General features: G+C 60.6%; 1 protein-coding gene across 4 annotated transcripts in view; it reads left to right on the plus strand.

The window, feature by feature from the left end:
* ABCA2 (ATP binding cassette subfamily A member 2) overlaps positions 1-12867 on the plus strand; it is a 138316-nt gene extending 125449 nt beyond the window's left edge. For 3 of the 4 annotated variants that reach the window (XM_037879843.2, XM_043530374.1, XM_043530373.1), the window contains 6 exons: positions 315-418; positions 867-959; positions 1983-2085; positions 3108-3245; positions 3725-3931; positions 4658-12867. In XM_037879843.2, the coding sequence (XP_037735771.1) occupies positions 315-418; positions 867-959; positions 1983-2085; positions 3108-3245; positions 3725-3931; positions 4658-4693 (681 nt within the window). In that variant the 3' untranslated portion in view covers positions 4694-12867. The remainder of the gene's footprint in view (positions 1-314; positions 419-866; positions 960-1982; positions 2086-3107; positions 3246-3724; positions 3932-4657) is intronic. The other variant, XR_006286154.1, reaches the window with a different exon arrangement.
* Positions 12868-13804: the final 937 nt, after the last annotated feature.

Here is a 13804-nt window from a genome sequence, read left to right on the forward strand (position 1 = left end):
CCCTAACGCCGGCCTTGGCTTTGATATGGAGAACACCAGTGATGGTGGCACGGGGGGGCCGTGGAGTTTTTATAGCATGTGGGGGCTCAGAAAGAAAAAGGTTGAGGACCCCTGTGACCGTCGAATCCTAGACTCTCAGGGTTGGAAGGGACCTCAGGAGGTATCTAGTCCAACCCCCTGCTCAAAGCAGGACCAACAGGATAATGCATAAAGGGTGAGGGGAGGTGGCAGTGCGAGGGGGGAGGGAGGAGGAAAGGCTGCGCTCAGGGCAGGAGGCCAGGGCGGGTGACCTCAGCCTTTCTTCCCTCTGGAAGGACGAGCCCACGACGGGCATGGACCCCAAGGCCCGGCGCTTCCTGTGGAACCTCATCCTGGACATCATCAAAACGGGCCGCTCCGTGGTGCTGACGTCCCACAGGTCAGTGAGGCCTCGGGCAGCCGGCCTGAGATGTGACAGCTCCCTCCTGTCTACCCCACCCCATCCTGGCATGTGGGAACCAGCACGGGAGAGCTCTCCATGGAGCAGGGCGGCCCGGCCTAGCTGGATGCACGCAGTGGGGGAAGAGAAGGGGCAACAGTGCCCAAGGAGAAGACACAGTTCCCTACACCCACAGCCCTGCAGCACAGCCACTATGGCAGGGAAGCCATCAGGGCCCCAGGTCCCATTCACATCTGAGGTGTCCCCTTCTGGACCGATAGCACCCCAGGGCCCTGCCACACCCATGGGCACCCTCTGGCTAGCACAGCCTGACTCTTGTGCAGACCATACAAGTGGCTCAGCCCCTGGGACACGTGAACCCAAAGAGCAGGACCCTGCACAACCAGGCCGGGCTGCCCCTGCTCATCTCCAGCCTCATCTCCCACAGCATGGAGGAGTGCGAGGCGCTCTGCACCCGGCTGGCCATCATGGTGAACGGGCGGCTCAAGTGTCTCGGCAGCATCCAGCACCTGAAAAACAGGTAAGAGATTCCTGCCCCGGCGAGGGAGGGGCCTGTGAGGAGAGCACCCGAACGGCACCCATGCCCCTGGGGACAGCCCCATCCATCTGCAGAGAGGCCTGCGAGGAGAGTACCTGCCTGGCCCCCATGCCCCGGGCAGAGCCTCTTCCCCCCCACCCCGGAGAGGAGGCTGGGAAATGCTGCCGTGGTATCAGGGTGGGGTAGTCATGGCACAGCGTCCGTCGCCATTGTCACTGTAAATTATAAATCATAGAATCGTAGGACTGGAAGGGACCTCGAGAGGTCATCTAGTCCGGTCCCCGGCACTCAGGGCAGGACTATGTAATAACTAGACCATCCCTGAGCGGTATTTGTCTCACCTGCTCCTAAACACCCCCAATGACCGAGATTTTACAACCTCCCTTGACAATTTATTCCAGTGCTTAACCACCCCGACTGTTAGGAAGTTTTTCCTAATGTCCAACCTAAACCGCCCTTGCTGCAATTTAAGCCCATGGCTTCTTGTCCTGTCCTCAGAGGTTAAGGAGAACGTTTCTGTAGCCTCAGGATTTCTGGCCTCATCCATACCAGCAGCTCCCCGGCTGGCACGCTCTGTGCCTGTCCCCGGGGTGAGGAAGGCTCCCCCTCTCCTTATGGGTGACAGGCACGTGAGTGCAGCTGTGGGGAGCAAAGACATGGGGATGTGGGCTGAGCGGTGCAGCCGGAGGCTGGAATTCTGCCCCGTTGGTCCCACGCGGCCCAGGGGTGACCATCTGCCAACTTGCTGCCATACGCAGCGCCCTGGTTCTTGCTCCCAAGCCTGCATTGACGTAGGGACAGCATGGTTGGCTCCCAGAGAGGAAGGCCAGGCTGGATGACATCCTGGCTAGAGCTTGCCAGTCAAGGAGTTGCAGGGATAACTTCCTCGGGGCAAATGCTCCTCCCTGGCACTGATTTGTGCCCTGCTGTGCGGGGCGGGGGTTTGGGCTGCAGCTGGGCCTCTCGGGGGATGTGGATTCACATGGCGTCCTCGGCCCTGCCCAGGTTTGGAGATGGCTACATGATCACGGTGCGGACCAAGTCCAGCCTCAGCGTCAAGGAGGTGGTGCGGTTCTTCAACAGGAACTTCCCCGAGGCCATCCTCAAGGTAAGGCCGCCGCCGCAGCGCTCCCTCCCCGGATCAGGGCCCAGGAGACAGCCTGGCTGGAGCCCCAGCAGTCCCCTGGCTTCCTGTGCGGGTTCCCCTCTCCCTCCCTCTGCAGGCGTGAAGGGTGGGGGCTGGGTGTTACCTACCAGGGTCGTCTCCAGACTCGCAGCGTGTGCAGTGAGGCCAGCCGGGAGCCTCGGTGCTCAAAAGTAGGGGCAGCATTAGGGCCAGGGTATCACCATAATGACCCTTCCCCTCCCTCCATGGCTGGATCCCACAGCACTTCAATGAATTCAGCCCCCGGGAGGTCATCTGGCAGCATTATCCTCATTGCCCGGGTGGAAAGCTGAGGCCTGGCATGGCGGAAGTGGTCACACAGTATGCCTGGTGGCAGACAGGACTAGCCAGGGGTCTTATGCTTTCACCACAAGTGTTGCACCGTCTGGTGCTTTATGGAGGGGTCAGAGATGGGATGCAGCACACCGCCCCCCACCCCCACTGTCCCTGAGCCCAAACTGTCCCAGCGCAAAGGGGGGCAGGGTAGAGTTACTCCTTTACACCACCCTGGGCTGACAACAAACATCCCCAGCTGCTCCCCCAGTGAGCAGGCAGTCACACCTTTACCCTCCCCAAGGACTCCTGCCCCACAATCAGACCCACGGCCAGTGGGTCACCACAAAACGCGTGGCCGAGTCCAAGAGGAAGAGATGGACTGGCCAGGGAGGCCCAGGAGCTGCCCCTTGGTGCCTGCCTGCCAAGTCCTGGGGTAAATACAGCAGGATGGGGTCATTGGGGCTTCCAAGCATTTGACTGGGTTCCCCCCTCAGCCCTCTGAACACTGGGAGTGTCTCTTGCCACTGGCAGGAGCCGTGGGGCAGTGCTGGGCCTCACATGGGGGACCCAGGCTCTCGCTTCACAGTGGGACTGGAGCCGGGGCAGGGGCAGGGGGCAGGCAGAGAAGCTGGCCAGTGCCTGGTCCTGCCCCCTTGGGGGCGAGCCTGACGCCTGTCCCACTCCCACAGGAGCGACACCACACCAAGGTGCAGTACCAGCTCAAGTCTGAGCAGATCTCGCTGGCCCAGGTCTTCAGCAAGATGGAGCAGGTGGTGGACGTGCTGGGCATCGAGGATTACTCCGTCAGCCAGACCACACTTGATAATGTTAGTCCCCAGGGGCAAGGGGCAGCCCGGGCGGGGCCGGCACATGCCCCGTCTGGACAGGGGTTCTTGGGAAGGGCTGTTAGTGCAGCACAGTTGCAGCCTGCTCTGAGGCCACCCATTGTAAGTGCAGGAATGCGCTAGCTACAGCCAGTTCATTGTCCAGCACCAGCCTCCATTGGGCATTTCACCCTGGTGGGCCCTTCCGTGGCCCGAGACCACAGCTGCACTGCTGTCTGTGAGCATGTCGGGTGCATGTGGCCGCACCCATGTGTGGAAGCCTCCCAAGGTCCCGGTGCTGGGGCTGATCTCCACTGGAGCTGGGGGTCGCAGTGCAGAGCCCCCAGGTGATTGACTCCATTCCCACAGGGTGTGCACACAGGCTGGAGGGTGGGACCGAAAACCACCCCCCTTTGGTGGGTGGGGCGTGGGATCTCCTGAGCCCCATCTAGAGACCGGCGCTTTCACCTTTGCTCTCCCAGGTGTTTGTGAATTTTGCCAAGAAACAAAGTGACAACCTGGAGCAGCAGGAGACCAGCCCCAACTGCTCGATCCAGTCACCGCTGGAGCACATCCTGAGCCTGCTGCGGCCCCGCGCCGCCCCCACCGAGCTGCGGGCCCTGGTGGTGGAGGAGCCCGAGGACCTGGAGACAGATGACGAGGGCTTGATCAGCTTTGAGGAGGAGAGGGTGAGCGGGACCCTGGAACATCTGCAGCTCCCGTCCCCAGACATCCCGCGGAGCTTTCCCAGGGCAGAGCACTGCCCTCTCCTACATGTGCCTGTGCAGGGCAGGGTGAACGCTGAGCTCTCGGGCATGACGAGTCCCTGGGCATTGCCCTGCTCTGGGGAATAGGGAAGAAGAAAAGACCCCAAAGTGGATTTTGCCGGCCAATCCCAGAACAAAGTTTGGCCCAGACTCTGCTGCCCGTTGCACCACACAGAACCTGCTGAGACTCCACTGCAGCCGAGGGGCTGCCCTGGCAGGATCAGGGTCAGAACCCAGCCCTCGGGCTGCAGGAATCTGCTCAGGCTGCCTCTGCTGTCTAAGTCCCACTCCCTGACAAGGGGTGATGCCCCTTGTGCCCTGCTTGCGGCTCCAAGGGAGACGCCCATTCCCCAGCCCCTGAGCTCTCCTGTCTGGCTTCTCTTCTGGGCCTGCAGGGGGGATGGTCCCAGAAGCTCTCCAGGAGAGCAGCTGGGTCTCAGTGCCTGGGGCTGGCCCGGCTGAGGGATGCTGGGCTTGGTGGAACCAGAGCAGTACTCCCAGAGCCTAATTCCCTGCTGGGTGGGTGGGGGTGTCTCGCTTTCACCAGCGGGGCCTGGGGGGGTTGCAGACCCTGCACAGATCAGAACCACTGAGGCCCCCTGAGGACGGCTGCTGTCATGTGACCCCCTGCCGCTCTTCTCTCTGCAGGCTCAGCTCTCCTTCAACACAGACACTCTCTGCTGAGGAGCCGGGGGGAGCGAACTCCCCAGCCTAGGAGCCGGCGACTCCCCCTTGTCCCAGTGCCCTGCCCCTCCCCGCCCTCCATTGAGTGGCAGTCATCCAGCATTAGCGAGACGGGTGGCCATCTTCACCCTCTGTCGGCAAGGCTGTGAGACGCCTGGATCCTCCAGCCCGAACCAGAGGCTGCCATGGGGCTGCCGCGGCAAGGCCCAGAGAGACTTGAGGGCAGAGCACTGGCCTGGATGGACACAGGAGGCTTCTCCCCACTGGCCGGGCCCACAGCTAGGGGACCCTCGCCTTGCCTGGAGCAGCTGTTTTCCCTGCGGCAGCTGTGGGGCTGCTTGCAGTGGCAGAGGGGAGAAGGGCGGGTTGCCTGGGGGTTGCAGGAAGGTGGCAAAGAAGGAAGGAGTAAATGTACAGAGCAGACTGCGTGCGGCCACCGCTTCCTTTGATCCTTTCCGGAGGGACGCGAGAGGAGCCGCACCCTGCGGAGCGCGGCCAGGGCTGGCGGTTTGCTTCCCCTGGCCCGCAAAGGGCCCACCGTCCGGCTGCGCCTCCGGGGCGGATTCCACGCGGTTACCTGGTGCTGCCCCCAGAGGCAGGAGTGGGTGGCTCAGCCGCAGAGATGGAAGATTTATTTTTTTAACGATGTGACAGATGGCTCGGCGCAGCGACGCCGGGAGCTGGGCTTTGCTTCCCTTGGGTGTCTGGCTCATGTGGGTTTTTAAAACATGGGGCAGCTGCCGTGAAATGCGGGCTTGGAGCAGGGCCGAGGGGGAAGGCTTTCCCTGCTGCCCAAAGCAGTGCTGTCAGAAACGGGCTGTCTCCCGCCAGGCTGCCGGGGTGCCGAGGGACACCGCAAGCGACTCCCAGCCACGGCTGAGCAATCCCAGGGCTTTGAAGGCTGCTCACACTTGGCAATGCGTCTGTGTACGAGCCCGCACTCGGCTCCCAGGCCCTGGCTGCCTGAGGGTGAGACTGCGTTCTGGCGGCAGGGCCGGGGCTGCGGGGGCAGGCAGGAGCCACGCATCAAGCTGCTTTCACCACCAGCCCATCCTCAAGAGCTCCGGCCCGCGGAGATCCACGCTTTGAGGTTCAGGCCTGTCTCTAAAGCAAACTGTGTAGAGGCAGCAGCCCCCCTTTCATTGGCCCCCCACCAACCACCCGGTCAATCTGCTACCCCTTCCCCGTCCAGGGGGCGGCAGGACCCCAGACCTGCTTTCTTCATCAGCAGGGAGCCATTCTGCGACAAGGCCAGCTTGAGTTTTTCTCCAGCCGCCCCTTTGCTATAGAAGGCAACCACCATGCCAGCCGACTCTCAGATGAACGGCCAGCCCCTGCGCACCCTCCCCCAGGCTAACCCAGCCCCTGTTCTGGCTTGGGTGGGTACTCACATGAGTTTTAATCAGACCTGTCCCCAGAACAGGGGCACAGAGAGCCCCTGCGGGGGCAGCCAGGGCAGAGTAGACTCACAGGGCACTGCATACTCTGGCCTGATCTCTGACACACACACCCCTTTATTTTAAACTAGGGAGAAAAAAATCCTGGAATAATTTGTAGTTAAGGAGATGGAGGCTGGGGGCTGCCGGAGCAGGATGGGGCCTGTCACCTCTAGGGAGCCAGTTCAGGTTGAAGGGGTAACCCTGGGAACACTTCATGTAGCAGCATTAGGGTTTCCATTCCAGTGGGGTGTGGCCATTGTGGGGAGTGGAGGGCGATATTACTTGTCCAGCATCCCCCGCCCGCTGGAGCAGGCCAGCCCTCCCATGCACAGGGTCCAGTGGAGTGCATGGAGGCGGCTGACCTGCCTTCCTGGTCAACTGGGGCATCCCAGTGCCAGCCGGATGCGGCCTTGAGTTCCCAGCCAGAACACTCGGCTGCCCCCAGCTGCATGGGGGCGTGGAGGGGAGCCTGGGACAGGAGACTGGGCAGCCCCCAAGGCGTCTTGCCACGAGAGGCACCAGGGCAGCATGGTCGGGCCCGGGGGTGTATCTGGGCCTGGATTGGGTAGAGGCCTCCTGAATCGCTGGGCCAAAGGTCCATCCTCTCCACGGAGCTGTGGCCCTGTCTGGCAGCATAGGAGGGAGCGGAGGCTGAAGGGAGACTGGATGTGATCTCGCCAAGGGGAGATGGCCCCTGAGGGATGCCAGGGATCCAGGTGGGCCAAGGGCTGTGGAGGACCCCCTCGAACATTGGAGCACAAGCAAAGCCCCCCCTCCAGCCTGGTGTGATTCTGTTTGAGGCCAGGTATGTGCTGCTTGGTTTCCTGGCCATGGAGTGGCCCCTGCCCTACCTGGGCTCTGGATCCCTGCAGCCTTCACTCTGCCACCATTAACCCCGTACCCCTGCTGGGCCTGCCTGCGGTTTGTCCTTGCTTGAGCTGCCGTGGCCCTGGGAGCCCACACAGCAGCTAGTTCCTGCGCGAAGTGTCCGGTGTCAGAGACGTCTCATGCCCCAGGGTTCTGCTGACAGAAGGGGGTCACTGGGCACTGGCTGCGTGGCATCCTGGCATTGCATTAACAGGGTCGCCGTCAGGATGCACCTTTTATTTCCTGACCTGGTGGTGTTTATAATAATTTATAAAACCCATGTCCTGAGCTGCCCCAGCAGACACACCGATATGTTTTTGGAGGGTTGCTCAGGAGGGCTGCACTCAGGTTTTTGGGTTTGAAGCTGTGAATCATATTGGTTTTCCTTTAGTGGCAGGGCATCAGGATGGTTGTGGGCGTGAGGCAGCCAAGGCCCCTGCCCGCGGGCAATGGACCGTTATTTTAACTTTAAAATCTGCAATAAAATCCAGGGTCGCTCACTTGGGCTGGCAGCCTGGCCTGAGACTGGGTAGGCAGGGGAGCAATGTATGTAACATGTTGCGGGGGCGGGGCAGGGGGAGTTGAGGCGAGGGCATGGCTGGGAGAAGGGAAGTCACACCTGTTTTCCCAGACCCTAGAGCTTCCCTTGCGAAATACCTTCCATGGAGAAAGCCAAGGTCTCCATGCTGGGAGCTTCCTTGAGCCAGTCTGCTCCCTTAATACTGGCTTCTCCCCTTCAGCGTCAGGTAGAGGGCTTGCCTGACGTGGCAGGAGTGCCAGCGCTGCCCAGCACCTTGTAACAGACTCAGCCAATGTCCCTCCTTTCTGCGGAAGAGCCCGTGCACTGGTTTGGCTTGAACTGACTCCCCGGAGCCAGGGCTGATCTCGGCATGGCTCAGCCCTGGCATCACCGCCCGGGGGATTTCCTTTGCTCCTCTCCAAACTCTGGGGCTCAGCCAATTTGTTCCAATCCGCTAAGCCCTGCCTGGCTGGAGGAGGACTGGATATGCAGCAGCTGGTACTGTATGGACCACTTGGCTATTCTGGACCTACCAATCTCCACCAGCTACTGAGTGCCCATTGCCAAGGGGACCTATGGGGGGTGTCTGCCCACTTCATCGCCTTTGCTCATCTTGTAGTTCTTTGTGTCTTGGCAGCTGTTTGCTGGCCCCCGTGGGCTCTGTTCTCATAGGGCCTTGGAGGATGGTGCTCCAGGAGGGCGGAGGCTCCGTCAGGTGTGGAAGCCAGGTGCGGGCCAGCGGTGCTTTCGCTCAGGGTGGCGCGTTGGTTCTCAGACTCAGCATCGCCCCACCCTTGTAATGGTTTGTCTTTTCCATGGAGGGTGGCTGCTGTTTGCGAAGCCCCTTCAGTGTGGTGACATCGTCCCAGCACGTGGGTCCCACCAGGGCTGCCTGCAAAGTCAAGAGGGAGCCCAGCGGCAAGGGTCAGCCCTGGGCTCAGCGTCCCACCTCCGTCCCCAGCCCCAAAGACCTGTTTGTATTCAGGGGCTCTAGCCTCACTACACAGGGGAGGTAGCCGTTTGTCAGCCAGGTGTGTGCCTGTGGGAGCTCTGCAAAGCATTGGGGGGGGCGGGGGGGAGCCAGCAGGGGCTCCCCAGGCAGCTGGTGGTGCTGCTGGGTTAAAGCCCTGTACGAATGCACAGGTACGTGCCCACCCCCTTCTGGCCTATGAGCTAGTGGCTCAGGGCTGGGCCTGCAGCAGCGTTCTGCTCCTGGCACCCCCGCCCAGTCCCGTATCCCAAGTCAGTCCTACCCTGCCATCTCCCTGGGAAAGGGGCTGCCCCCTGCCCTACTGTTCAGCCTACTCCCCCGTTCCTCCAGGGCTGGGCCACCAAAACGATGGCTCCGGATCATCCCGCCGCACTGCAGGGGTGTTAGAAACCCAGGCCCAGAAGCACATTTAGCAAATGGCCCCAGGCTTTATTCATGGTCCTGGCCTGCTTCTCCCTGGGCTTTGGGAATGCTGCCAGTGCCTCATGCAGGGGCTGTTCGGCTGCCTTGGCCCCATGGTGACCCAGCTGCACGTTCCCCGCCGGCTTCACTGGGAAGGCCAAGCTGCTGTGCCTGAGCGAGACCCCCCTGTGCTTTGCTTTCAGTGCCCACCCACACAACTCTGGGCTGTAAGGGCTGCAGGTCCTGCCCCCCCCAGCCCCCGACCCACTTGCTGTAGTCCAGCCACCTCCCCACCAGCCATCTGCTACCCAGGGGGCTTGGCGATCCCAGTGGGGGGTGGGGGAAGGAGCCCTGCAGCTGAGTGGGAGATGGGGAGGGGCCTCTCCCAAGCAATTCAGGGGCTGAGTGGGGAGAGCAGCATCAGGGGTCGGTGGGGGAACGGTCAGCAGAGCTCACTCTCCGAGGCTGGGGCTTGCCGTGTGTGCCCTGAGACAGACCGTGCCTGCCTCTGTGGTAGCACCAAGCTGGCCAGGCTTCAGGTCCTGCAGGTTCTAGATTGTGATACGATAGACGTGTATTTTTCCCCTATTGAAAGTACCATTTTCAGACCATGTATTTTTAAAGCATTTTGAAAATTGGTCAGTTTGTGTCACTGTTAAAGTCGGGGGCGATGTGTTTGATGGGGCAGCCTGCAGGCTCGCCTCTGTCCGTGGGGCTGCCCCCAGCAAAGCCCTGCTTGGCTCCAGCCCCGGTCAAAAGACATACAGGCCTCAGGAGAGGATGAGTGATGTCATCCCCAAAGCCCTGCCCCCGGAAGTGACATCACAACATCAGCCATTCATCAAAGCCATGATGTCATTCCCCCCGTCCTGCCTCTTGAGGAGAGGACTTGCCCGTATAACTAGAACCACCCCACGGTTGGCAGCGCCGTATCTCCAGCTTCACCCCAGTGCAGCAAAGACCAGAATTCTGCCTGTGCTTCTTGCAGGGCTGGGCACTTCGGGCTGCCTGACGGCTCACACCATAGACGCTTCCTCCCCCTCCACTTGCTCCCTTCGCTTCCAGTCCCCCTTCTCCGCTTCCTGCCTGCAAACAGCAGCACGCCCTGCCTGGCCTCCTTCAGCTTCCTCCTTAAAAGCCACTGCAGGAAATCCCTCCTCGTTCCCGATCCCCTGCTCCCTCTCTCAGCCAGTATCTTGTCTTTGCTTTCTCCAGTTCTGGACCTGATCCTGCTCTCACTCCGTTGACATTTACACCAGTGGGAGCAGGAGCAGGCCCATAACTCTTCATTGGGGGTGCTTTTTAAATCATCGTAATACCAAATGCCACCTGTAGGCAGTGCTACAGCTGCCTGGGGCACCAGCCCTGAGGGGAGTCCAACTTTCAGCTTGCTCGTTAGCACTTGGTTTAATTGGAGTTTCTGCTGTGTTAAAAAGGAACGTGGAAATTGGGACTAAATCCAGGCTACGCGGCAGGAAATCTGCTTCTGTCCCAGAGACTCTCTAGATTTCTTTCCCTCTTTTAATAATCTGCTGTGAGAGCCCAAGGCAGGTGAGTTACATGATCAGTTCAGGGCGAAGGGACGGGTACTCTGTCCTGGTTCAGAAGCTTTGGGCTGGTCCGGACAGAAGTAACACCCACTCACCTAAAGCGGTCTAGTTAGACCAGAGCAGCCTCCCTGTGCAGACCCTCTCGAATGGGTGTGGGGGTGGCAGCTCCTGGTTTAGCTGGGTTGGTCTGTCATTGCTGTGAGTGTCCACACAAGAAGGTTGTGCCAATTTAGAAACTGATTGGGTTAGACAGGTGCAATTAACTGGCCCTCAGCCAGGGAGTTCAGGCCTCAGAGCCACCGGGGCTCCCTCACCGGGCTGAGGCCCAGTTAATTCCATCCAATTTCTTATTGGGATCAGCCTGGCCACCAGTTTCCCCCCTAGCTGCCCAGTTGGATTGGGTGGAGCACCCGTGTGCAGAGCCTCTGTGCAAGGCCAGGTGCTGCATAACCCTTCAGGCCAGGGCTTCATCAGGGCCTGTGTAACCCACACACCTCCTGGGTGTGCTGCTCTACCCATCTAGGGCACCAAGACCACTTTGAGAGAGAGAAAGAGATTAATGAGTCTGCTCTACAGCCTTAGCTAACAGCCAGTTGGCTTTTAGCTCATGCACTAAGCTCCCGATTCAATCCTGCCTGCCGTTGACCGGGGTCTGTCAGCGTTACACCTGGGCTTCATGCTGCCCCATAGCCTGGGGCGAATGGCACCCACAGAAACAGGGCCCCTTTTTCTGAGTGCACCTCCCTCTTGCTGCCACCTTCTGACTCAAGCTCCTCTTCTCCTGGCATTCCCTCAGCAGCCAGAGGCCTTGAGCTTCTGGAGGAACAAAGCATCTGGTGCTGAGCCTCACTGATCCGAAGGGGGGGTGAGTGAGAGAAGCAGAGCTGTCTGTGATGGAGCAACTCGTGTGGCCCCTTCCCTCAGCCAGGGGTTCATCTCAAAGGGCAGCAATCCGGGCAGGGCTGCCGTAGCTCACACACACGCTGGTGGTGGCATTGGAGACACGGAAGGAGAGGTGGAAATTCGTTTTAAGCCCTGCTAACCCAATCTGGCTCTTTGGCCCCCTCTCGAGGCTAGGTCATGTATTGCGGGGTACGCAGTTGCTGGCTGCGACCTACAAGGTCTGGCCCGTTCACTCAAGCAGAAGAGGCCTCTGGTTTTTAGCTCCGGAGGTCCCAGGTTCTGATGGCCCCAACCACAGTTCCAAGGGACCGTGCGTAACCACTGCTGTCCCTTGTAACAGTGCCCTAAAGCCGCGGTTCCCAAACTGGGGGGCAGGCCTCCCACGGGAGGCTCAGGCATGTGTCAAGGGAGGCGAGAGCTTTGTGCCTTTTCTCAAAGAGCACTGACTGTCAGCCCGAGTGGCTGGGGCTCACGCAGAAGGGCCGTGCACACCTGGGAGGTGGGGATAAAGGGACAGTCAGAATCCCACCACCCTGGGGCTGAAAGCCGGAGTCCCGCTGCTTGGGCTCTCCTTCCTCCCCATCCCCGTCCCTCGCCTGGAGGCAGCAGAGCTCCAGCTATCAGCCCCGGGGTGGCAGCAGCAGCGCAGAAGTAAGGGTGGCAATGGGGCGCGGTCTGCTGTGAAAAGTGAGATTGACGAATATCACTTGTCACGTTGTCTCCCTTGCTGCCTTTGGTGCTGCTGCTGGCACGGCGCAGCCTTCAGAGCCGGGCGCCCGGCCGGCAGCCGCCGCTCTCCGCTCCGCCCTCGGGGCCGGGCGCCCGGCCGGCAGCCGCCGCTCTCCGCTCCGCCCTCGGGGCCGGGCGCCCGGCCGGCAGGCGCCGCTCTCCGCTCCGCCCTCGGGGCCGGGCGCCCGGCCGGCAGCCGCCGCTCTCCGCTCCACCCTCGGGGCCGGGCGCCCGGCCGGCAGGCGCCGCTCTCCGCTCCGCCCTCGGGGCCGGGCGCCCGGCCGGCAGGCGCCGCTCTCCGCTCCGCCCTCGGGGCCGGGCGCCCGGCCGGCAGCCGCCGCTCTCCGCTCCGCCCTCGGGGCCGGGCGCCCGGCCGGCAGCCGCCGCTCTCCTGGGTGGAGGTAAAAGTACTTGGGGGGGATGGGTTTAAACAACTACAGACACAAAGGGGGGGTAATGAAATAAGCTTGAGAACCACTGCCCTAAAGCTTCCAAGGGGATGGGTCCCTCGGAGGCTCAGTGGTGCTGCTCCCACAAAGGCCTGGCCCATGCAGGGCTTTCTGAGCTGTTGCCTTCCCTTTGGTTATTTGAGCCCCGCTGTCCAGCGTGCTGCCTTAACTCCATTTTCTTGTTTGGTTTGGGTCCCCCAGCCCTCTCCTCAGCTGCCAGCTTTCTCTGTTATGGCCAGGGGCAGGGGGGGTGCTGTTTGATTGCACCACACGGATGGCGTGGGAGGCGCAGACGAGTGGGGACGGCCTGGAAGAGCCTGTATATTGCTAGCAAAAAATCCAACAAGATGTGAAAATGATTGTTTTAAATAAAAAAACTATATAACCATCCCAGCTTGGGCCTCGAGTTAATGATCAGTGGGGTTGCTCTTCATACGGCATTGCCTTGCCTGTATCCATCCAGAAGGGCAGAACGAGGACTTTCAAACCAGCTCTGGGACTAGCACCACTCAGGAGGTGGGTGGAGGAAGAGCCTTTGGTCACTGGGTTGTTGGTTCCACTCTAGCTCAGGGTGCGGAGACAGAGCTGTAGCCACCTACCGGCCCTCTGGGGACTGTGGTGCGATGGCTATTACATGTATTACGGTAGAGCCTAGGAGTCCCCAGTCATGTCCCAGGGCACTGGTGTACCAGGCGCTGGATGTTATCAGGTGTATGATGGTAGCATCCAGAAGCCCCGGTTATGATCAATGCGCACAGCCCGGTTGTGCTAGGTGCTGCACACAGAGCCTCACCCAAGGGCGTAGGAGCCAGTATCACAAATGGCACCTGTCTTTTGTGTGCATTAAGAGACTCATTTACATTGTCCAGAGATGCGAGATGCTCTCATTCAGGTCAAAGGGACATGCACCTAGGTGACATTAGCATGTGCTTAAGCCCCTGGCTTAAATGACACCCATCCAGTAGCCTCCCAGCGAGAAAGCAGTAGATTGTGGATTTGAATGACACTCTGCATACATTTACATAACAATGTGCGTTTACACAGAGAGAGTGGGGGGGGAAGGGGGCAGGGAGCCCCCAGCATTTCATGGCTCCTCCCCTCGCCTTTCAGCAGGGGCAGGAACTTCGCCCCTCCCAGGCCTGGGGAAGGGGCAGAAGGAATCGTAGAATATCAGAGTTGGAAGGGACCTCAGGAGGTCATCTAGTCCAACCCCCTGCTCAAAGCAGGACCAAACCGCAACTAAATCATCCCAGCCAGGGCT

This window comes from Chelonia mydas, chromosome 16, assembly GCF_015237465.2.
Source record: "Chelonia mydas isolate rCheMyd1 chromosome 16, rCheMyd1.pri.v2, whole genome shotgun sequence".
Taxonomy (NCBI): Eukaryota; Metazoa; Chordata; order Testudines; family Cheloniidae; genus Chelonia; species Chelonia mydas.